Source organism: Triturus cristatus, chromosome 2_2, assembly GCF_964204655.1.
Source record: "Triturus cristatus chromosome 2_2, aTriCri1.1, whole genome shotgun sequence".
NCBI classification, from domain to species: Eukaryota; Metazoa; Chordata; class Amphibia; order Caudata; family Salamandridae; genus Triturus; species Triturus cristatus.
The window spans coordinates 581289749-581315597 of record NC_140582.1 but is presented as its reverse complement, the minus strand read 5'-3'; the positions used below and the strand labels follow the sequence as shown (position 1 = coordinate 581315597).

General features: G+C 39.7%; 1 protein-coding gene across 31 annotated transcripts in view; it reads right to left on the bottom strand.

Annotated features, from left to right (window-relative positions):
* The window catches only part of RAPGEF2 (Rap guanine nucleotide exchange factor 2), a 960874-nt gene that overhangs the window by 195422 nt on the left and 739603 nt on the right, over positions 1-25849 (bottom strand). For all 31 annotated transcript variants that reach the window (XM_085641742.1, XM_085641743.1, XM_085641745.1 and 28 more), the window contains one exon: positions 5692-5823. In XM_085641742.1, the coding sequence (XP_085497868.1) occupies positions 5692-5823 (132 nt within the window). The remainder of the gene's footprint in view (positions 1-5691; positions 5824-25849) is intronic.

Genomic DNA, 25849 nt, shown 5'->3' with positions numbered 1-25849 from the left:
GAGTTCTATCCTTCCTAGGTATTGGCCTTCTCATACTATTCAGTTGCTGTCTATGTCTACAATGTGGACCAGCGATCTGTGGTCTGTGTGCCACATCGTGCATTCCACATCAAGATTTTCATTCAAGATCCCGGAAGAAGAAAGAAGAACAAATGATGCTATATGAACAGCTCAAAGGATTAATGAAGATTGATATCTCTTAACGGGCAAGTAGGGGACAAGGAGGGAATGTGGAAATATGGATTTTTCTGGTCAGTTATGTCCCCTATCTTGGACCCCAACGGTTCCATGTGCATGTCACAAGTACATGTATGTTTCCTCCAGTTCCAGTTATGAAGACGCAAATACATGTGCGTCCACCGTCAACATGTCCTCTGTCAGATCCGCCATGAATAGGCCGGATATTCCATTCCTAAATATGAAAGGCCACCGGCTTTATATGGTTCACTTATGCCATTTTACAGTCCAGGCAAGTAGGCCCTGATTCTGTCATCAAACTCTTCTTGCCTTCTGCCTCTGAAAGCTCCAGTCTGAGCCTGCATCTGTGACCATGAACTTTGTCTCATTCTCTGCGCGGCTCACGAAGTCTGACATCAGCCTATTCTCTGCCAAGAACTGTATTTCACCTTCGAATTATCTGCTTCCCCCTCAGCCGATGCATTCCTGCCTAGTAGTTTAAGTAAACATTCTTCCAGCTACCGAGCAAAAGGCCCGGCTTCTCTGTCTTTATGCAAGTAATTCATAGCCCTGTTACTATGGAAGATTCCTGCCCTCGCATTTAGGGTAGACACTTAGACGCTTGTACACGCACGCACAGTCAGTATAGAATAGATTCTGTCCGAGAGTCCTTCTTTCGTGGATAACATAGTTCTTTAAACATAGGATGTTAGATATGATTTAGGATTAGGTTGACTTGACCCCCCAGACTTCTTGTCTCCACATGTAGAGCTAAACGTCAAGTCCCCTTCACCCCCTAGTTGCACGTCAATTACACGTCATGCTGCTGCGCGCGCATCTATGCCAAGTATTATCTTATGGATCCACCTATATGTGACATCATAACCAATTATGTTCCTTTTTACTCCTTGTTCCACCCATTTTTTGGTTACGTAGATAAATCGTCATTTTCCTTATCAATTGTTACGCCTACTGCATTCGCTTCATTATAATGTATGTACTATAAAAGTCATTTCATGTCAATAATGTATGTACTTCACTTCCTGAACCTCCGTGGTGATGGAACTTGGAGCAACCGATTATAATCGATCACTGGAATAAAGCCCATTCCGAACCTCTAATACCACGGATTCTGCCTCTCATTTTACTGAGCTATTTTATTATGTTTCTGTATCAAATTAAGTCCAGGTAAAGGAATTTTATTTACCACAGGCTAGGTTTGTGGTGTACAAATACTACATACATCATTATGTCATCGACTAATGGTTCAGGAATACCGGGTTTGTATTAAGCCTGTGATCTTCAATAAGGTATCACATAATCCTTAAAATACATGGGTATACGAATGGACCTTCAGATACTCACAAATAAAATCAGTAGGAGAAGACCGACACACGCCTAATCTTACCCATGTTGATCATGCACCCACAAATGATACTAACCATCTCAGAAACACCCCCTCAGTCCTGCCAATTGCCTCCAAAAACTTGGATAGTAGAGTGATTCCAACATAGAGGTCAAGTAGAGATGGATCAGCCTCTCCAAGTCACATTTGCCAAAGGAGTCCCCGATATTGTCTACTGTGTCAAAGAAAGCTGTTCAGTACCATGTTGCGGATGGAATATGAGCCGGTAGGCATCTAAGCATGTTTATCCAGATGACTGTGGATATTCCTCATTACTACCATTTCCTAAAGTGTACTGATTATGGGAAGAGGTATAATCTATTTAAGGTTTTACAGATCGAGTACAAGTTACTAAATAATAGAGCGACTAAGCAATTTTTACCTAGGCATTATTAATACTTAAAAAGGTGTTAATAATGCCTTAAACAAAAGAAGCAACTATGTATTGGACCAAAGTGGAACTACCAACCTATGACTACATTAATAAATTAATCTATTGCTTTAATCTTACATGTTAAAAGGAAAGCAACCATTTTGAATACAACACATGATTTTATTTAAGCACTTAAGACTTATTATTGTGAAATATACAAAAAACGAAGTGTTCACGCCACAACCAACCCACAATGAAGATATTAGAGTTATTAAGTCAACTACCTAGCATCACTTCAAGAAGCCCTAATGATATCACACTTAGCTTTTCAAGCCCTATCTTTGACATTTATCCTCGAAGACAGCAAATGTCTTGCATATCTAAAAATGACAATTACTTGATTTGTGAATAAGAATGGAATGGGTCTTCCCACCACCCTGGATTAATATCTTTCTACTTTGTCACTCTTGGTTACATGGACTTCCTGACTGCATTTGGAGTGGTGCTAGGATGGTCCTTGGTATAGCTGTGATTAACCAATTGTGGAAGAACCTGATTACCTAGTAAATTAAGAAACAAATTCAATGCTATCTTACATTTTGGTCATTTGCGGTTTTATTTTCCCCTCAACACATACACGAGCCAAGGAAATGTGTATATGATGAGCAGGGGCACTCGTATGAATTAGATTGCTTTCGAAATTAAATATATAATGAGTGACGTTTTATGTACTTTTAAAATAATTTTTGGTGGTATATTGAGAAATGATCGTATACATTTTCACTGTCTTTTCCACAGAGTTCGTGAAACAGCAGTTACATTTTTACATTTCTTGCCACAAAAAAAAGAAATTTGTCGATCTTCACATATTTTTCTGCAGATTTGAGGGATCTAGAGGGACTAAGGTGGTTATTCTAGAATAAGAATGGATCCACACACTGAAAACACATTTTTTTTCCTCTAACAAAGACTCACAGTGCTACATTTTCTTCCCCGCAAATTGCTTTTAATTAGCCTAGATTAGAAGCTCTTTTTTTTTTTACAACACATTTTTATTCAATTTTTGCATAGGAAGGAGCAATGAGTTACAATCCGTGTTAAACACAGTACTTATACATAGGTCCAAGGATATTACACACGTATCTTGAACGTTCTTGCAGATGGTATCACTTAGTTGTCGATGCACACCAAATAAGACATACGAGAGGTTGAAAGTACATCAGACAGGTACATTACTAGGTATCCGACCACGACTATGTGCTACTTTCCCAATCTTCAAGGCTCTGTATCTATGGGGGCAACGCCTCCCGAACAACCCTCTAACTCCCAATCCACCCTAACCCACCCATTTAACCCAAACGTGCCACGAATTTCAGTCTGAGGGTCACAGATCATCTCTCTCGTGGGAGAGGGAAGGGGAGCTGACGGGGTCCACACCTCAAGCTTGGAATCGGGGGCAGGATGGAGGCCGAGCACAGCGGCCGGGTGGGGGGGGGGGGGCGGGGGGGGCACCGATGGTTACGGACAAGTGTAACAGAGGGGGGAAGGCTTGTATCATTTCCCACCAGAAAGTGGCCTCAGTCAGACGGGAATTTACAACACTCAGCGCCAGGGGACTGGCTCCAGTCACTACCAGACTCATCCGCCGGCATATACCCTGTCTCATAGATAAGAAGCTCAACATCCCAGAAACTACCATTTCTTCTGCAGAGTACTCCAGGCATCCATTCTGTTCCTCCAGCTTCTGCAGCTTCTACATGAAACCACTTGGCAGCATACTAACCGATAACAGCATGGAGATTCACAAATATGCTGTCAATATGCAACTCTAATATTTCTACTGCTCATATTGTACTTGGATTCAAACCCTATATCAAACTCATTTGATATTGGATGTCCAGGGCTTGTCTAAAAAACAACCCTAACTAGATAAAGTTCCTCATGTTTAACCACAACAACTAACAACCGCAATTTGAAATCTGGCTCTTAAATTAAATGTGGACGTATTAAACCCAAAGCTCCCATCAAATTACTTGGATTCACACTAAACACTGACCTCTCCATTAAATTACACGTCCCAAAGAAAATCAAGATAGCATTCCAACTGTCGCAAAAAAAGAAAGAATTCAATTCAGGTTCCTATAAACCACATTTAAAAAATGGTCCAAACCTTCAATCTTTCACACCTGGGAAGAGGCAGCATCCTGCTCTTAGACCATCGCAATACCACAAGTCCATCCTGAAGAGGAAACTACACTTTTCACCAGGTCTCATTAAGGCCTAAATAATTTGACCACACTTCCCCAATGTTGATGAAAGTCTACACTGGTTCACCCTCCAAGCGTTCAGCATTCGTCCTGGCTACAAACCTAAACTTCTCAGATGGACAGCACCACAACAGAAGCCTAGCCATCCTTAAACTGGCAACATTAAAATTACAAAACTGGAAATCCAAAAAGCAGATAATTCTCCTTCTTCACTACAAAAGGTCTTATTCCCCGTCAACCTTAGAAAAGTCTCAAACCTCATGCAATTTAGGAAGGAGCTGAAGACGCACCTTTTCAGGGATTACTACATCTCCACATGCTGTGACTCCTCATCCACCTGTATTTTTACTTCATTGCAAATTAAGTATGATTCGGTCTTTCTAGCAAAAGCTGCACCCTACATTTATCCTTAGATAGCTACCAAACAACATAGAGTGTGAAAGTTGAACAGTGTGTACCAGCACACCAAAAAAGATAATATACCCTTATGTGAAAAAAACACCTCTGAAAGTATTTACGTCTAAAAGCAGACAGCATAGGTTCCAATGCAAGAACAAATTGGCTTCCTGTCAGTTATCTTTTGAAATAGTGACTGCTCCAAGTGTCTGTTCAAAGACAATTCACATGGGTATTCTGAGTGCCCTTTATAGCAATTGGATGACACATTTAAATGACTGTCCTCAGTTGCAACTAATGCTCAATAAAGGTTTTATAAAAGTCTAAACGTTTATGGTTGCCTGAGTCCTACACTTTGATGCCATTCCACCAGATGGCATTATGGCCTCATATTTCACATTCATTTTGTTTCATACCATTAAAAAAATGATGCCACACTGCCATAGTTTTCCAGTAGTTGGACATGTTAAAAGCGTGTAGCCAAATCAGTGAAAGTTGCCCTGGGTTGCTGACATTCAACTACTAGTCTAGCATTCATAAGTAAAATACCAACTTCATCCAGACTATTGACCGTCTGCTGATGATGGCATACCACTGATATAAAATGTTGCATACACGGAGTGCTCCTGGATAAGGAAGCTGACCAGATTGATAGCACAACCTATAAAATTAATTAGGGAAATGACAAGTGGGCAGTTCCTAGACAGCATTATAATTTTGACAAATTACTTAATGACATGCCTGATGTATCAAAATAAATACTATATGGATACTTTCAGTGTATACAGTAGAAGTCAAGATGCTTTTACCAAATGTTTGTAACTTCTTTTGGCTATGATTGCTGTAACACATACAAAACATATTAAAATTATATTCAAACAAAAGATTACTGATTGTACATGGACCAAATTACTGGCAGTCAATTATCCAGGCAAGTGTAGAGGTTTTTCCGAAAAGGTACAAAGATTTACAAGAAGGTAGGTATTTCTGCTATTTTTTTTAGCAGAACAGATGAGTGTTGACATTTAAAAGAAAAAATACTTTAATCATGAAAAGTGCCAGGTCCTTCTTACCTGGTAGATGTCAGACAAGCTGCTGCTTCCAGAATCGCTTGTGATGCTACATCCTGAATGACTAGAAGACACGTGGGTCACCTGTGGATGGAGACTGTCTGTAAGGTGCAGCTTTGTGAAATCTGCAGGAAGCTGAAAGAAAGAGAAAAAAACATCAATCATCAGGTCTCAGAAATTTCTATAATTTTAGTTCAGGTATTTGATAGAGCGTACTTCGCTCCAAGGGGCAGTGGAGCGTTTACTAGTGAATCCTATAGTTGCAGAAGGATAATCTCAAATGCAGTGTGCAGAACCTAAAATTGGGCACACAATTATGAAAGTCTGCTTAAAACCAGATTACAAAAAAAGAAAGTATAAGTAAAGTACATGTGTAACTGGACATCACAAGTTGTGTATTTTTTTAACATCACACATTTTTACTAATCATGACAATCTATATGACAAAATGTTTGTTCACAAGATACGAGACCCAGGACATAAAAAGATATGTCCAAAAATCTCATGTGCTAGCTATGTGCCAAAGCCGGGGTTAGAACCCTGTTCTTCACAGTGGAAGATAATATATAAGAAACTAGACCGAATAGGCTTCAGAATGAACACAAGATCATAAACTAAAAAACTCTTTTCTACATAAATGGAATGTTAAAATAGTGCTGAAAGCATTGGCGGTGAGATATTGAGCAAGAAATTCGAAATGAAAATTTGGAAATCAAAGGAGTTCTGTAACTGTGCCTTGAGATTTGTTTGGCAGCTCATTTTGGGTGCTTTCCAAAAGCATATTTTGCGCATTACAAAATGTACTTTACATGCCGTAGTTACAAGTAGACACCATTGCAATGAAAATCCACAAACCCTAGAGGGTCTGGCTGCTTTTTATGAAAGCAAAATGAAAGTAATCAAGACACAGACAAAAGCTGAATGTCCATGAAACCTTAATAACAAGCATTTTTCAATGCAGCAGGTCTTGCATTTACGAGACTTAGAGCTATTGGCATTGTAAATGGCAATAGCTGAAATTCTCGCAAATGCGAGACCTATTGAACAGCAAATATTTTTTGTTTCCAAGCGCCTCAAGCGCTTGCACATAAATAGAGGCCATACCCCATTCTTTAGATGAGTCACGTCTAAAGAAAGGGGTGCGGGCACCATCAAAATGAAATCGCAGTATGGGGCGCTTTTACCAAAAAAATCATTTGATTTTCAAACAAATGTTTTTTTCGTAATAACGCCCCATACCGTGCTTTCACTTTAATAGTGGCCGCACCCCTTTCTTTAGACACAACTCGTCTAAAGAAAGAGGTGTGGCCTCCATTTACGTGAAAGCATGGCATGGGGCGCATGGAAACAGACCAAAAAAAAATATTTGCTAATCAATAGGTCTTGCATTTGTGAGAGTTTAAGCTAGTGTCATTTACAATGCCAATAGCTCGAACTCTCCTAAATGCGAGACTTACTGCATTGCAAAAAAATGGCCACCATTGTCCCGGCTGCTTGGAAAGTGAAAGCACGTATGGCGCACTGAATGTTGCTGCAAAGCACGTCATGCCTGCAGTAGGACAAAACTCACTAAGAAAATAGTGCCTACAGACTAAATAACAGACCGTGTAACAGAAGTTAAAGGGCCAGTCCTCATGGGAGGTTACAAATGAAGACAAGGCGGTACTAAGGAGGGACTAACAAGCCGATTTCTGAACCAGAATCCAGCATTTACAAAGGACAAAGACACAAGCCAATGACAAATATGGGCGGAGAGTGGGCAGAGCTTCAAGTCCATACTCTAATACAGCATGCCTCGCAAAGCAGCGCAAGCGCTGCCCAGGCTTGACCTAAAATCATTCACTGTTTGATGCAAAGGACACATGCAAAACATCACAATTTACTGTTAAAGGTATAGCACTTTCCAACAACAACCCTCTCTTTTAATAAAATGTCAATAGTGAAGGTCAGAAAGTTCTGCTTTTGATTTGTTTGATTTTGATATCTCTGAAAATCATTGTTCTGGTGTCTGCGAGCACATTCCACCACAAAGTTATTGATTAAACTATCTCACCAGAAGAGTGAAAAAGTGACCAAGTTTCTCAGGCTCTAGATTTTCTCCCTCCTAATTATCATGTGGCTATTTTAGATTTATTTGGGGTTTTCTTCTTTAATTTAGCTAGACTTTTTAAAGATTCTTCATGTTAAAAATGCATTATTTTCTCCTACCTTTAAAAAAATACAAAAATTTACAGTGTTGATCTAACTTATCGCCAATCTACTTGAAAATATTCATAAGTCTCTAAATGCATTTAAATAGTAATTGAGATTTTCTGATAAATATTGAGACCAAGGAACAACTGTTCATAACATTACATATGAAATGTCACCTTATTACATTTTCATTGCATCAGTACTACTACTTCTTCTACCAGCAAGTATATCTGCATCACTATTATGTACAGTCACCGGTGATTTGGCCTAAATTATTATGTTTGGGTTTAGCTTTTGCTCCATGTTCAAGTACATAGATGGAACCAATTACCATGTTACATAAAAAATATATGTAGCTATTACAAAATAATCAAGATTGTAATTGATCAGAGTGGATGAGTAAAAATGATCCTTGGGTAATAGATCTGCTTTGCGCTATAATAGCTGCAATGAACAAGGTTTACTTTTTTCTTTAGATTCCTTTTCAGAAGATGTGAATTTCAGCATAAAAAGTGAATTCCCGGCTTTTTGTGCATGGTGCAGTTCTTTAAGACACAATGACACAGTTTTCCCCCTTTTATTCCAGTATAATTCAACTCACATGAATCACATTTTCTTGATACAAATGCACACATTAGCCCACATGCCTAGCTTGAGGCCTAAAGAAAAACAAGTCATAATAAAAATAGAAGTATTGTTTGCCAATCATCAGCCCACACAGATCTCCTTCCTAAGCCACCTGAAAGAACAAATACTTCCGATACACAAAACACACCAAAAAGTCAATATTGTGAACAAAAACACTTATTTGAATTCTACAGTATTTCTGTATTTTGGGTAAGTATATTCTAACTTCCCTCAATAAAACAACTGACCGCACATTGTGTTTACCCTAGTTGATGATTTACCAATTTAAATCTCGATAAGAATAGGTGTCACAATATGAAGGGTCAGCCTTTATTTCTGTTTATAACATTTCCTTTTTAATATTTCTGTCAACAAGACTGCCTTAATCAGTTTAACAAGTTATTCTCATAGCAGAATAGTGTGACATATATTTAGGAAACTGGCGAGCAGGTCTGTAATGTGTAATAGAAAGTTATGTCAAACACTATATTTCAGTCTAAAGCCAACACTGAACTTATCATCTCGTCCCAAAATGTGTTCAATGTTAACCATGAAACACTTTATGGAAAACCGGTTAGGGCAGATTGACAGAGTTATGCTTTTTGCCCACTTTACAAACATTAATCCTCAATAGGAACTCAAAGAAATAACACAGATATTGTGCGAGGTGTCATTCATGTCAACTGACATTGTGAGGTCACGGGACGCAGACACTGCAATATCCAGCGCAGCCAGCCAGCCATGAGGCATTTATGGCTTTTAACAAATTTGAATTTTGATTTGAATTGCCCATTTTCGTATTACCGTGCCAATTCGCAAGATGTGGTCATCATAATGTGAAACAATCTATGCAGCAATAGAGGGTTATTTTGCACCCATTTACTAAAACACATGTGTATGATAATATTCCCCATTAGAAACTTTTCAGGAATAAAAAATACTCAAAACATAGAGGTCCGGAGATCCTATTTAGGCCAATAGGGCTGAAACATGCAGATGTTTTAGGGTCATGAGAATGTTATATCCTTCCAAACCCTAATATAGTTTTAATTTGTCCTATCCACCCCAATAATAAAGGGATGCCTTGGGACTGGATGAGGATTTTTTATTCTTAAAAGTTATGCCCACTATTTAATTGTCTTCATAAGCGCTCCCTGGAATAAGGTCGAGCCCACCCTGGCATTTAGGAGCCAGGGTGAACCCGATAATGAAGCATGCCACTTATAGAGTGGGTGGGGGTTATTAAAAAAGAAAAAAAAGTTTTTTTCCATTTTCCCGCTCCTATTAATGGTGCTTAAGTTTGGCATGTGATCCCATAGTTTCCTTGCACGTACAATAATACTCCAGAGAGGATACTTTTAGGTCAGGAGCAGGAAGACAGAAGCACGAAATAAGTATGTATCAAAATAAGAAAAAAAATGGGAATGTCTTCAAAGTTAACAGTGGACTATTATTATAAAAGAGTGAACCTTTAACGAGGAGGAAACCTGCACTGGAACAGACACTCTTTTGTACCAACAGTTAAGCCCCTCGGAAACATGCAAAGTAAAATACTGACGTAGTAAGTGGATATAGAACATTTTCCTTAAGCAACATCTCGTGATTGTTAACCCTATGAACAACTGAATGTTGCTTTCAGCCTTTCAACTCCACGACACCATGCTTTATTTTGGACAACAAGATATTTGACTGGACGGCTCAGGAAAATATGTGCTTATTAGTATGTCTGTAACACCGCATGTCAATTCTACGGGTTTAACATTCTTTGGTATAACTGTGAGACCCTCTTCAACGTGGACATGTGCACTAGAAAAATATCACACAACGCCAACAGTGCTGGCTCTGCAAATAAATATTACAAAACCAAGCACACAGTAATCATAAAATACACATTTTAATATTCCTGCAAAAGAGTTCCATGACAATTTGGAATTATTCCTTAATGATTGGGACTCGTACCGTGTCATCTATACCTAGTTAAAGAGCCTATGAAGAATTGTACACAGCAAGTTTTGTTATTTACAAAATTCAAGAGCTATTATCTTCTGCTGTTGTTTTGACTAGGTTTATTAATAATGATAATTGAGAGTATATTATTTTTTTATTGCAGCTAAACCATATGTAAGTGGCAAGAGAGATTGGGACTTAAAAAAAAAGCTTTAGGCACTAGAATGTGTTTTTAAAAAGGAGTATTTGTAATGCTAGGCAATATAATTTGTCTTATTGTATTTTATGGAAATGTATTTGTCAGAATAAACTTAACTTGAACTGAAAAATAACGATTTCCCAACTGCACCCACTCTTTGGACTTTTAGGAAACTGTTAAAAACCTGGCTTTTTAATGTCTAACCGCTCTGTTTCCTCTTCCTGATTACTGCCCCACTGCAATACCCTATATAGTGCCAAGAAACCCACAGGTATTCCAACGTTCTACAAGCTTATTAACATAACATGAGAGATGGGGTTATTCACACGGATGTGGATATTACTAATGGCAATGTCAGCTTTCTGGGCTATATTGTCTATTCAAAGAATCTGTACACTTGCAAAAAAGTCTGCCCTCATACTAGACCTCAAAAACCGACTACCTCGATAATCTGACTCACCCCAATGCACAACCTTTGTGGTTGGGACTTCGGAGCCAGTGTAACTGGCACAACCAGCCGGCACTGCCAACGCTCTTGATTAATAGTCAATGACCCTCATAATGACAAACTTCTGACATGAGGGGGAGAGGAAAATATTCGCAGCTGTAAACCAGTTAATTATCCAAGGAAGCCAAACTATTCTTTATCTCATAGCATTTTTCCAGACTCATACATGTTGGAAAAGCTCAAACGCAATTTATTTCAAACCGATGATGTGGAGGCTGGAGACAAGACAGAAACAGGGTCACTACTTTTCCAAATGTTTTCTCGGTCTCAGATTTAAAGAATGCATTATAGTGTTTCGCATGAATGAGATGTATAGACAGAAGACACAGGAAAGGCATAAACACAAACTTCCTGACGTTAATTACACCAAACCAACAAGCTACCTTTGCAGCCATTACTGAAACTGCTGGAAAATAAACTATTATTGATACATTTGTATCACCTTGCTGCTGCTGTGACTGCTGGAAGAGTCTCTCATTCACTCCCCAGGAGACACAGGCCTCAATTATTGGGGGAGCCATTCTTTTGCGTATTGACTCTGGCAATGCTATGCATTTTTCCTTACAGAAATCTTGATAGGAAAGCAGCACAGACAGCCAGACATAGGGGTTCGTCTTGCATGTGGACTCAGCAACTATCGCTACGTATCCAGTTTGTTCCATGCTCTTTTTTGACTACCCAAATAATAGCACTTTCAATTTGAAACCCTCTGATTTGTGCAGAGAGAGAACGTTCTAGTCCTATCTCTGATCTCTAAACCACTGTTGCGCCCACGTTTCAGCAAGAGATTGCTCTCAATCTTTTCAATAATTCAATAATGAGTATTCTAAGATTCCAGTTTCATCAGGTGTTTTGACTATATAGCATCTGTGCAGCAAAATGATCAAAAATGCAGTTATGGGTTAGGTCCTGAAATAAATTATTAAATGTACAACTTTTTGAGAAAAAAGATGGGCTTGACTGTATTATCACACTAGTATCCATAACTGTTGGGGGAGGTTATATCATACAAAACAGCTGTGTGTTATGATAATGGCACCTAAGAAAGACACAACAGTCCAACTAGGCTACTGATACTATAATTCATAACAATAATGTCCACACATCACTGTAATGTACAAATGTACAAATCAAACTGATCTAGAAATCAGGAATTCAGAATGTGCTCCTTTGCTAATGAGTACACTTTGAGTTAATCAGTAAACATCTAACCGGACCAACAAATAAAAAAAATAACATTTGTGAATATGCCTTCATAAAGTTATTAGTGACCCCAAAATGCACCGGTTTGACAAGAAATTATAGTGATTTGTTGTAAACAATGCGTCAATAGAATTATTTAATGCTTTAAACGTCATACCAAAAGGTTCGGAAAAGTAGCCATCCATGGAAAAATTAAGTATTTCTGTGTTCCAGGTAGTCATCTCTCTGCACAATTTCTTGGGCTGGAAAGTTTTAGAGAGGACTTGCCACTTTTGAGGCGAAAACTGCTCCCAACAGTTGTCTCACCCAGACACTACAGATCACTCTTGTTTCCCAAATCCATGTATAAATGTCTAAGCCAGCCCAAGCTTTTACTGAGGCTTGCATTGCTAATTTATTTGGATAATTAGGATTGCAAATCCAAAATGGAAAATAAACTTGTACTGGATGAGCAACTCACACATTGGCATGTGACACTAAACTCCTCATTGGAAAGCCAACAAATTAGAATAAAAAGGGACAAACAAAGGCAACAGTGATTGGATATTTTGGTGTTTGACTGTCAAACACAATAGTTCAGCACACACTTGTTCGTAATGTGATTACATTTGAAGATTTACTGTTTGAACACTACAACTGACCCTTTTGAGAAATGTGACCGCTTGAGGCATATACAAGAATCTGAACCTTCAGTTCTGCGTCTTTAATTGGGCATTCAGCAGCTGCCCTACATAAAACACTAAAAATGTCTCTGAGCAGTTTTGTAAGTGCTATTAAATCGCATATAGAATTTGTCATGGGGCAATATTTTGGAGCTATACAATGAAACATTAGATAAGCTGCTTCTGGCCACTATATCTTACAACCGGAATCTACTTGGGGCTACATGCCCATCTACTTAGGGAGGCATTTGTTACTGGATATGCATGAAGGAAATAAAGTAAAAGACAAAAGCAACTGAGTGGCAGTGTCCTACCACTTTTAGAACAAGGAGCGTAATATGCGGAAGATGTGGCTCTATTGTCATACACCAGCACTATCCACATCGGCATACCTTCCGCTGACAGGTTATCACCCAGAGATGCTGGGGATTAGCATTCGGAAATTACGACTTGAAACTTTATAAAATCACTTCTGTAAGGTAAAAATCTTTAAGATAAATTATCTATTCTTAAAATCAAACTAGTCCTCGATGTGTGCTTGAATGTACGTTCTGGAAATCCTTAAGCTATGTTGACATTATACAGAGCAATGCTTCGGAAGATTAACCCCTGGTGAAGGGAATATCGTAAGATCGTGCACATTATTTAAGGGAGGGAGGGGATTTCTGCCACTGACGGTTAAGCGTCGGCAGTAACAGTATATTACTCTCTGCTTATTGAAGTTGGGAATAAAATAATTTTTGGGGGAGAAAATCCTCCTAAAGTTAGACTGCATAGTGGGTAAAAAATAAATGCATTTTCATTATATACAGCTGCTATTTATGTACTACAAGCTAAGCTCCCTATAAACCTTAAAATTGCCCCCAAAACATTTGTGGGGCTTTTTTCACGCAAGTGTCCAATTTTGGTAGCTACTAAACAAAACAAAATCTTCTGGTGATTGTTACTTAAGTTGATAATCTGGCCATATGGCAGAGCACTGCAGGTAGAAGCTTGGGCAGACAACTCTGCATCAGTTACTTCCATATTTTTCTTTTGGGAGAATTTGCATGAATAAGAGAGGCCTACATGCCATTGATCTGGTGGGCCAGTCCAGTGTACCTAGGAAAGACTTTACTAAAGATGCTCCAGGTGCTCATTGTATTCAATTGCTTTCTTAACTGCAGGTGTGACGGATCAAGGAGAAGAAAAGATGATGTACACAAAATAATTGCCTTTTCTTATGTCTTATATCACATATTTCAGATTTTACTTTAATATATGATACAAAAAATTTGCAACAGTGATAATCAAAATATACCCTCGATTTCATGAATATACTCATAGCATCAGCATGCAGATTAATTTTCTAAATAAGCCTTCAGAAGTGGTTGATATTTACAGAACGCGAGCAGTTTTTGTAATGATGTACTTCAGTGTGGCTTTAATCATCTGCCATAGACCTAAAAAAACTCTCAAGTAAGAACAATAATGGATAAGAGAGTGAGGACGTGCCTGCCACAAAATGTGAAAGCAGATAATCACACCATTTTTATTGCGATGAATCATCTCATCAGCTCCTTTTTTACTGCTCTCCCACCTGGTTTACAAACCAACAGAGGTGTAATACAATGAACCACAGCTGCACAGTTAAAAGCAAAGAAAATCATGGTTTTGGGCATGTAGGAAATGGTTTCATTCAACCCTGATCTCAAGTAAGCCTTGCCCTACTTTCTCCAGCTTCATATTGAATTCTGTAACGCTAGATCCATGCAGAAGCAGCAATTGGGCAACCAGCCCACAACCAAAGACATGTATATTAAATGTTACATTAGTGTTCAAAATCATAAAAAAATATTTGATGGTTCTCCTTAGTAAAAGGCATTACTATTCTCTACAAAGAATGTAACAAAAAGATTGCGTACTCCTATGCCTTCATAAATCCGTTCCTTTTCTGGAGACCGAAAAATATAATCCCCCTCATAGTGTGAATAATGCATCCTGCAAACATACTAGGGGGAGGGTGGTCGGAGGGGGAGAAAGCACTCTTTGGGCTTCCACACTTCTTCCAAGACAAATAAGCTGTAAAGGAGAGGGTCATCATATTTTTCAGGCAGTAAAATACAGACTCTTCCTTCCAGTAGAAAGAAGGTGTTATTTTTATGACCATGAAGGTACCGCAAGTGTAAATGTATTCATGGCCACCGTTTTAACAGCGCGTGGCTGAATCCCTAGCTATCCTATCCTTGCACTCTAATCTTTCTTTGCAAAGTTTCCATTACCTACAGTGATAATCTCTGAACCTGAACAAACATAACCTGTGTGAAACGCCGCAAACAAGCACACTCGCCAAGAATAATATTGATTTTTGGAGCACTTCTCAAAATAAAAATGGAGCAAACAGTATACATGCCAGGTGACTCTGAAGAAACGTACCTTGACCTTTTTCCGGGTTTTTCTAGGATTCTTACTAAGGAACGTGCTAACAGAGGGCAATTGGGGTCAGAGGCAGTGCTGCTCTGGGATCCATTGTATTCCACTTTCTTCCTTGGAGGACAATTGCATATAAACTGGAGGCATCAGTCTTGGTGCACCACACTGCATCTGGTTTACACATATCTTTATGATTTAAGCCCCAGCCAGTGTGCCCACCCCTCAAGGTGTCAATCAAATCAATCAAACAGCATTTGTATAGCACAGCACTTTCACCCATAGGGGTATCTGGGAACTGTAAGCGCAACGTTCCTTGAGTTACTTTCTGAAGTCCGCCACCGAGGGTTCTGTTCAAAGATTGAGAAGCAGGTCGTTCCAGGTCTTGGCGGCGATGTAGGAGGAGCGGCCTCCGCTGCAACGGATGTGGAGGTGTATGAAAGGGCTAGTGAGGAGGAGCGCAGGTGTCTTGCAGGTAGATGGATATTGAGTCCGTGGTTGATTTGGGCTGGTACCCGATTGTGTAGAACTTTGTAGGCGTTCGTGAGGATCTTGACCTGGCATCTTTTCTGGATGGTGAGCCTGTAGAGGTTCCAGAGGTGGGGGTGATGTGGGTCTGTTTGGGGAGGTCCAGAATTAGTCTGGCTAAAGCGGTCGGGAGTCTTCTGAGGAGCTGGCTGGAGATGCAGGCGTAGAGAGTGTTGCCGTAGTCGAGGGGGCAGGGGTAGAGGGCCTGGGTGACGGTCTTTCTCGTGTTGACTGGGATCCATCTGAACATTCTGCAGAGAATGAGAAGGTTATGGAAGCAGGAGGAAGCGAATGCACTGACTTGTAATTTCATGGTCAGTTCTCTGTTGAGGATGATGCCTAGGTTGCACGCGTGGTCTGATTGTGTGGGTGTTACGTTGGCCACCAGCAATGGTCCCATATGAAGGTGTTCTTCCCGAAGAGCAGTACTTCTGTCTTGTCGGAGTTGAGTTTAAGGCAGTTGGCTCTCATCCAGTTGGCTACGTAGGTCATGGCTTTGCAGAAGTTAGTTCTGGTGGTGGAGGGGTCTTCGGTGAGCGAGAGGATAAGTTGAGTGTCATCAGTGTAGGAAATTAGGTTGAGGGATTTGACAATGTGCTAGGTGGGGCTGAGGGTGATCCTTGAGGTACGCCGCATATGATGTCCTTGGTGTCGGAGGTGAATGCAGGCAGCCAGATGCTCCACAATGACTTCTACACTGACCTCTTCTATAATATTTGCTGAAGGAGGCTTGAGGCCAAATAAATGCAGAAGAACAAATTAACTGATGTTCATAGTTACTAAACACAATTGTAACAAACTATGCTGTAATGTGCACTCAGAGGATATAAAAGGAGTTGCATGTTCTAGAGGTAGGAAGGAGCTGGCCTACAGATGGCTGAAGACCATAAAAGGAATGTTTCAGTCATAAATGACCTGCAGTTGATAACTACACAATAATAATTAGAAACATCTACTTAAGAATATAAGAAATAAATTCTGCCCCAGGCGGACCTGTGTTAAAGTTGTCCAAGTTACTCTGAGAACATAAATGCTACAGTATAAACATGCATCCACATTAGCCATGACACCTACAGGTGACCAGGACATGTGCTTCCATAAGGTAAGTAAGGCATGGCACGAGTCTTATGATGAAACTAATTGAAAAAAGGCTTCAAAACGTTTTTTAAGTGTGTGTTGAGCCCTCAAACAGTAAAATGTGCATTTTTTCTTCAGTACTGAAAAAGTTTGCACTGCTCATACAACCACCGTTAGAAAGGGCTGGACTTCCAAAGTGTCCGATATGTGGCAATGACGCAGAACCCCAGTCACCCACTCCATCGCTGCGTATTTAATCAAGCTCACAAAGCAGGGATAGAATGGCAGAATTACAAATCAACCATCATGGCTATTAACATGGCATTAAGTACCCAGACAGTCTTCTCAGTAGGAACCCCCGAGTTACAGCAAAATTCATTAAGCTTCCCAGCAAATCTGGCCACAAACTGAAGATCAAGTACATCAGATCACCAACAGCCAGGCTTTGCAGATGGCTTTAGTGAGAAGGAGTCGCTACAAACATATCTTTATTCTGCTGAATATCCTGGTAGACACCCTTAGCACTTCAAAAAGAGATGCTTCACTACAGTAATGGCGGTCAAGGCAACATTGGCAGGCACCAATAGTCTATGGAGAGAAAAAAGGGCAATCACTGTAAAATGTTAGGCAGAAGAGTGCCAAATAGTTTCAAGTCCATTTGTTTATATCTGCTTAAAAGAGATATTGTATCCAGTTTCTAGATTTTACATGTTTTAATTTTGCACTGCATATTTACAGTTTGTTCTTTAGTAAATTATCTTGTCAATAAAAGGCCCTTCACTAGAGTCTTTCACTGTGTCCATGACAAATCTGAAAGATGTTCTCACGATAAACTCCTACCTTATCTAAATGTCAAATGATGAGAAGTGCCCAGTGATAATATGCCATCTCAAACCAATAGCTTTTAAAACATTCAATATACAAGGAATCTGCAACAAATGAATAAATGGCAATGTAAAAACTGGGAAATGTGAATACCATGTTAAAAAAATAAGTTTGCCTCAACTTCTTTATTCATGATATTTTTTACACAGACTAGGACCCAAACTGTTATCCTGAAGCAAGAAACACCTTAAGGTAGAATGACCTTCATTAACCACATTGTGGTACAAAGAATCTGAAAACTAACCGCTCCTAACAAACACATACACCCTATGTTGTACTGGAACCGTACCCATCTTTTCTTCCACAAAACGTTACAAACCAAATGAACTGTGGATTTGTGATAATATGGCAATTTAACACGTAGGAGGCACAAACAACACACCTGGAAGATTTTTTCTCCAACTTCTACTTGACAGTTTATTGAATGGGAAACAGTAGTGGTAGCGGAGAAAAAAATGATGACGGCCTGATTCTCTCAGGTTCGGGTAAAATCAATTGCACAGTATTGGAAAATCTCTGGCTTGCGATGTGAATGGTCCACCTTGATGTCTCAAGAATAAAAGTAATCATCTTCAGGAAGGACATTCCTGGAATTAGATTTTTAAAAAGTGCTCACGGCGGCTGTTTGGAAAAAGCCAGAAGAAGGTAAAGAATGCAGAAAAGACAAATGGCCACAGGCAAGGGCTGCTAGCGTGACACGGTGATATGAACAGTAAGAACAGGACAAGACACAACTTTAACAAATAACTGGGTCTAGATGGATTGCATCAAAGACGTCAAGCAGAAAGCATCGAAAGTTAAATAATGCAAGCAGCCACAGACGACTGGCGGGAGATTAATGTAGCTTGCTGCCACAGTCAGGAAAGGATCCAAGGACATTAATAAGTAGTCCATGAGTGTGTGTTCCGCTACAGTCTCACAGTACTGCATTCTAAGAAAGAAAATGAAGATCTCAATTAAAGACTATAGCAACGCAACCAATGAAGCAAATAGCATGCACCAAGAATTCTTATTTTGCCTCCAAAACGACATGCTCTCCTACAATGGCAGGCCTTATTATGAAAGAGCCATTTGTCAATTTAAAGATGGACGCTTCATTCTGTTTTTATAAATGGTAAAACAAGAACCAATGAAACCTGACTGGTGCTGCAACTTCCAACGCAACACACATATGGTTTAGCTTGTGTTTCATCTAAATAGGGGGGTATAAAGTCCACAACTTGTCCTTTGAAATAAATCCACTTAAATGGGGGAAAGGCCTATGCAATGTGCAATGCACTGATTAGAAGAAAGCAGCATGTTCTTTCATACCAACTCATAAAAGTCCTTGAAGCGGTTACTTTTCTTCAGAAAATCAGCTTGTTGCCCTTCTAAGTAGCTTCCGATTTATGTACTGGAGCCTCTAAATAGAAATCCCAGACTTTTGACTGATAATATATTATATGCGGGAGCATTTCCGGGTACGAAGAAGAGATGTGTTAACTCGTGCCACATTTTTGCAATTGCTTAAGAAAATCTGAATCTTAATTATTGTTCAACAAAGCACCATTGCTTTATCTCATTTAAAAAAACATTCACAGAGATTCTGGTTCACGTACCTTTTTGCTTTTTCGGTGATGGTGACAATATGCCCAAAGTTGTGAGGTAGAAAATAGGACAACGGAGCTTTTGTAGTATGTCATTACTGGAGGGATTTTTTGTTCTATATATCAACTTACCATAATAATTCTTGCAATACATTGCTTATTCTACTATAAGTTTTATCTTTAACCGATTGAACATTTTCATATGTATAAGTAGCAATAGAGACACAATTTAAATATTCACTTTAAAGTAACTGCCCCCCCGGAAATTTAAATTCTATCATTTCCATGTTTTATAACATTCATCTATTCTCTACAAAACTGCATTCAAACTGAAACTCCTCTGGGATTGGATTCCTTCGTAAATTCTGTTCCCGAATTGTTAACCTTATTTTCGTACCATTTCGTATCCCTTTGTGGAAAGATTTTCCTAAAAGCAAGTTTTTGAAACAAAAGGATAAACTTGTTAAATTGCAATTATATGAACAGCCTCTCTCTTGACCTATCCATCTATGGACACATCATTACTTTAATGACTAGTCACGTTTTAGCGTTTTACTGGTTTAGTGTAAACGATGGCGACAGAATCTGGCAAAAGCATTGACTTTCTCTATACAAATATCTGGTTTATTAGCCACTACAAATGTTATTTTTTATATTGGGGCTGAATGGTAGTCTGCACGTAAACTGACAATACGATAAAGAGCTACGGTCGCAGTTCAGAAATATCTGTAAAAGAATGGAAATGGTATGCTGAAACTCTTCACACCCTAACAAAAGGTCTTTCACACTTCCCTTTTCACCTGCACAGGGGGTAGAAATACTCTACTGTGCCTGTCATTTTTATGCCTTTCTTTATCCATGACCTTTAGATGTACTAAAATCAGATTTATAATGCAATAATTTATAGGGGCTTTCAGCCTGCCCACATCATCATTTGGTCTGCTATGCAATTTTTGGTTTGCATATTTATATAGAGCAAACTCGACCCAAAGGTATTGGAGCACCCTACATGAGCACCAGTTAACACGTTCATTTTTTGGTAGGCACTGGAAGATTACGTGATTTTCCCAGAATCACAGGATGTTAAGCCAACGCCGAGGCTCGAACCTGGTTCCCCAGCTTCAAAGTCTGCAGCTCTAGCCGTAAGACCACATCCTATCTCCCAATTCACATTTCTCGCCAGCCCACTACAGTATACAGCACAGGGCATTAGGTCAGGCCACTTCAGCCACTGGCTGTGACTGCGTCAGCCTTTTCACAAGGAGCACACAAAGGAGTTCTCAAGTGCCAGAATACTATGGGAATGTCTTCTTTTTGAGACCAAAAAGTTTTCTTGCTGTTGAGCAATTTTTTTTTAATTTTTTTTTTAGATTGACTAGGACCTTGAGCCTTCCCCAACAATGAAGTTTTGAAAGAAACCATGACAAAACAAACACTGACAAACCAAAGCTGGTAGTCAACACCACATCTAAAGGCTTTGCCATGTTTGTTAAAATAATGGGACATTCAATGCCACCCTTTAAACATAGCTTCGCACCACAAAGAGTCTCAGGACCAGTCTGAAAATTGGTTCATGCTCTGCTATGGCATTTGTCTACTTGACACAATCTGAAGGGTCGACTGACAATTGAATGTGTCTCTGCGTGACAACTAAATCATCTACATAACCCACAGGTTACTGCTGTTCGTCCCCTATTCTAGTCAGAAACTTTTCACATTCTCTTGGGTGATGCCTTTAACGACAAAGAGCCAGGAAATCACTGATCCAAAGACTGGGAAGATGCAATAGCTGGAATTCTTCAATTTGCTATGCTTGCAGGCAAGATTAGTGCTCCACCATAGATGGTTTGGCTTATCAAAGGGCACATGCTAACAAAGGTGTCAGCAATGTATGTCAAGGTTTCTGTATAAGACAAACCAAGTCAGGACTACCTGAGAATGTCAGGGTGTGGGTGAGTGTTTGGGGCACAGCAAGAGTACTCAATGGATCTAAAAAGACCTGAACCTACATTGTGGCAATGAAAGACAAATGGGCAATACCTGTGGCACATCAGGTGTGCTGAATGGGATATGGAATAACTGGGGAACAACTAGGTTATGACGAAGGCTCCAGGTTTTCCGTTTAAACTGATTTTTGCATATAAAAACGGAAAAATATTTTTCCTTCTTCTGTACTTATTAAAAGAAACTGAAGAATGCCAATAAATATGTTTACCTTTGCTGCCGTCTGGAAGGATAAGAGGGTTAATCAAATTTCAGCTGAGCCCATGACAAAGGTCGACATTAAGGGGCCATCAGGCCTCCTTTTGTTTAAGTGCCCTGGCTGGGAGCTATAGGGTGTGGGGGAGGGGGCTATGGGGAGGAAGCCTCATACCTAAAAGCAACTGTGGGAAAACAAATGCACCCAGCTAATCACTTCACAGGTAAGCCTGGTTCTGACTTTGATCAGTCTCTGGAGTCAAGAGATTTGAGGAGAAGTATGGCTCAATGGTTAGAGCAGCAGACCCTGATGCAGAGGTCTGGCCCGGACCAGGGTTCAATTCCCGCCTCGGTGGGTCTTGGGCTCAATTTCCCCGGACCCGATAATTCTCGCCTCGGTGCCTATTCTAATCATGGGTCCCACTCTGCAACTCTGGGCAATAGCTTGCTTAATCTCCACAACGGCCCCAAAAGCGCTAGGATGCCTGGCTTCACCTTGGGGGTGCCCAGGAGTGGGCACTTCACAGGGAAAGGGCAGGAAGGGTTCCACAGCGGTATGTGTACAGCGCCTGAGAGACCCTTTCGGGGGTGTGCGGTGCGCTATAAAAATGCACTACATTTACATTTACAAGAGATCTGCATGCACTGTAGGAATATTAGATGTGTTGGTCTGTCCGTATTTTTACACAAATAATATAAATTCCATTATTTTGTTTTACTTCTTTTATAGCACTATAGCCCTACTCATCATAATGCAAGGTGTCAGAGCGCTTTACACTATACAACGACAATAAATCATATGTGCATAAATCAATATATATGATGTGTTGCATTAGACAGTGAGGGTTACATTAGATGGACTGCAATTTAATAACTGCAAGTATCCAAAGGATCTCTTTGTTAAAAGCAGTGACCCATTTACCCATCGACATAAAACGATCTAAACTTATAACAAACAAGAGCGCATTGCCTATTGCAATAAACTGAAAAAACACTAGCTGCCTCTTCTGTTTTAGCTTGCAACAAAATTGAAAGAGGATAAATACAGATAAATCGATAAAAAAATAAATATAGCTAAATAGAGACGGAATTGTCAAAAAAAAACAAAAAAACATAAAACCGGGAGCCCTAGTTATGACTGACACGTGGGTGGTAAATGCTGCGCATGTAAGTTGAGACTACTTGATGATGAGGTTCCTCAGCAAAGTGTGGCCCGAACTGGTGCACAAACTGGAACCTGAGCACGGAGGCTTCACTGGTGTATTGAAGACGATGAGCGAATATCAAGGACTAAATCAGTAAATTTCAGAAAATATGAGGCTGTTAACTGTAATAAAAGTTAACAGACTAGTTAGTAAAAGCAAAAGGCTGGTGTCTGCCGACAGAAAAGGTGTATCAAAGTTGATGTTTAGAAATAGAATTGGTTTAATTTCCGAAATGGACAGCTAATAATAGGTCACAAGTGTTATTAATACTTTTTTTTAACAAAAACAAGTTAGTTTGTGATAAAATGGACATATGCAAATTATTCTGAAAGTGATATTTGAGTGATAATTCATACTGAGTTTGGCACACTTGGTTCACAAAAACCTCACCTGGGAGGCATGTCACTGGTACCTATTTATCAGACAATGTCTGTAGAAATGCCCCATTTTGTTAATATTTTTAATATTCTCCTGAAGAGAGACGACCACCCACCCTAGCTGGACATCCTTTGGGTGAGTTGGGGAGAAAGTGTGCATTGGCTGTACATGCTCTGCATAATCACACCTGAGATTTACGCCCCACCTGTTTCACAGTTCATCACCTGTCATAGGGCATACACTCGCAGATATGCTATGGTCAAGGTACACACTGGCAGACTGGTAGATTTCTAGGGCAGGGTGAGGGCAATAGGGGAAGAAAACTAGAAGACTAAGGACAGACTCTAGAGCAAGAAATACCAGACATACAACCAGCCCTGAAATATCCACAGGCTCAACTGGTCTGGAATTATTTTATTTATTAGTGTATTCAGGTCAAATAGCACTAATTTACAACTACACTCTTTCTCTGAAGCTCAATCTTTTAGATCCTGGAAGTGGCTGGGTGCTTACTGAAGGCTTGTGACTTTGGCTAATGCACTGCATTCACTTTATTTTAAGTTGATCTTGGGAGGCTGGCAATCCTATTCCATGAACCACACAGAAACTGTAGAAATGAATACACCTAGATGGACCAATATGGTGATAACATTGAAACTGGAATCCGGAAGGACTTTTACGCGAACTCCATACAGCAGTAAGAAGATGCCGCTGTAGTAGGCCAGCGATACATTTGGTTGAGATCAGCCACCAAGCTTCGAAGTAAGGAAGGAGTATAAAAAGGAAATGACAAAAGTGAATTATGATACTCTATATAATATAGAAAATGAAGGCACTGATTAATTGCTAGTGCCGGCACTCATGTATTCCCTGACGAAAGACCGAACGTGTTTGACATACAAAGTCAATCTATATAACAACCTTCAAATGTAGGAAATAATGTAATTTTCTACAATTGTGGAAAACAAAATTCATATTTTATGAGGAGAAATGTCCAACATTCATGTACCTGCACTGACACACTCAACAGTCTTAAGCTATGTTAACACTATAAGCAAGACCCTGGGTTGCATCTTGCTACATTGGGACCCCATCTTCAAATCTGTGTGTTTCTATTAAAAGTGGTCTTTCATGAGTCCTTTTTAGTATTCCACTGTATCCGGATACAAATATGCTCTTCACAGGTGGCTACTTATTGTACGTTAAGCCCATTAATAGACTTCTTTAGTCCGCTCGGCCACAATTTAAACAGGCCTTGTCACAGGAGTGGGCTGCTGTTTTACGTTGATAGATTAGGATATAGATTCCATATTAAGAATGGCCCACGATGTATCATTCTTTGTCAGAAACAGACACCATCCATAGTAAACCATGCAAAAGATGACCAAACCTCCACTGATGCATGGGGTTGCCTGCAACCTCTGATGGCCATAATGGCTGCGACTCTACGGAACTTGGGTTTATGTGATCCTGTCATGTAGTGCCAAGTTTCTGGCGCTTTTTAATTGCTGATAAAAGATGAGCTGAAATGCAATGGGCCTTTTGAACAGAAAAGGCAGATGCTTTAGGATGACATACTCCGAAAGAGCAACCCCGAGCCACTGAAAGACTGTTTCGAGGCCAGGAATGGAAGACTTCAGACAAGCTAGATTCCCATGAAGTGGATTCCACCTCTGCATCCCGGAATGCACTGGGTGTAAAGAACCAGTGCCAACCAATCAATGCGAACACACATTGAGAACTTCACAACTTTGATTTTTCCCATTGGAGCTGCATTCATTTCTCCCATTTAAACTGCTTATTAACTGTAAGTGATTCCTCCGAGTGTTGGAAAGTTAGTCATACTATTTAGCAACATCCCAGCATGGAGGTTTAGTGTTATTCACTAACCGGGGGCAGGTGATCTCAGGTGGTGACTTTCTAAAGATTTAAATATTTAAAGGGTAGAGCAGTGATTGCGCTAGTGATCTTGAGGGGCAGAGCAGAGTAGGTTGGGCTCCTATGTTAGCTTACAGGTCACAGTTATGAGCCAGTGTCAAATTCTATTTTATGCAATACTATTATTTCTTTATGGGCAGAAATCTATTCTCTCCTACATGGTGTGTGGTTGGAACTGTATGTGTGTGATTTTTAACATGCCATTTTGTCTAACATGTTTGTGTTTCACATTATTTAAAAAAATTAAAAAGAAAGTAAAAATAGCAAAAAGTAATAACAGTGGTCTATTTTTTCTATCAACCATTCAATCAGTAATGATACAGTAGATATACACAGCAAATTAAAAATATGGGCTGACAAGGTCAATGAATGTCATTCAATATACTTTGTATTGAGAAATATTTCCAGCTCCATGGTTCAACAGCCCATCTGCTAAGCAGAACACAACACTCATCAAGAAATTGTTGGCATTTCACTCTAGAAGTGGGTATAAAATGAGCATTAAAAATCAATGACAGAGGGAGGAGCCTAGCGCGCAACCATGATGGCCGCGTAGGCTTACGGCTCTCGAGGGCCTCCGCAACCTCCCACGTCTATCCTGACTTAATCCTGGTTTA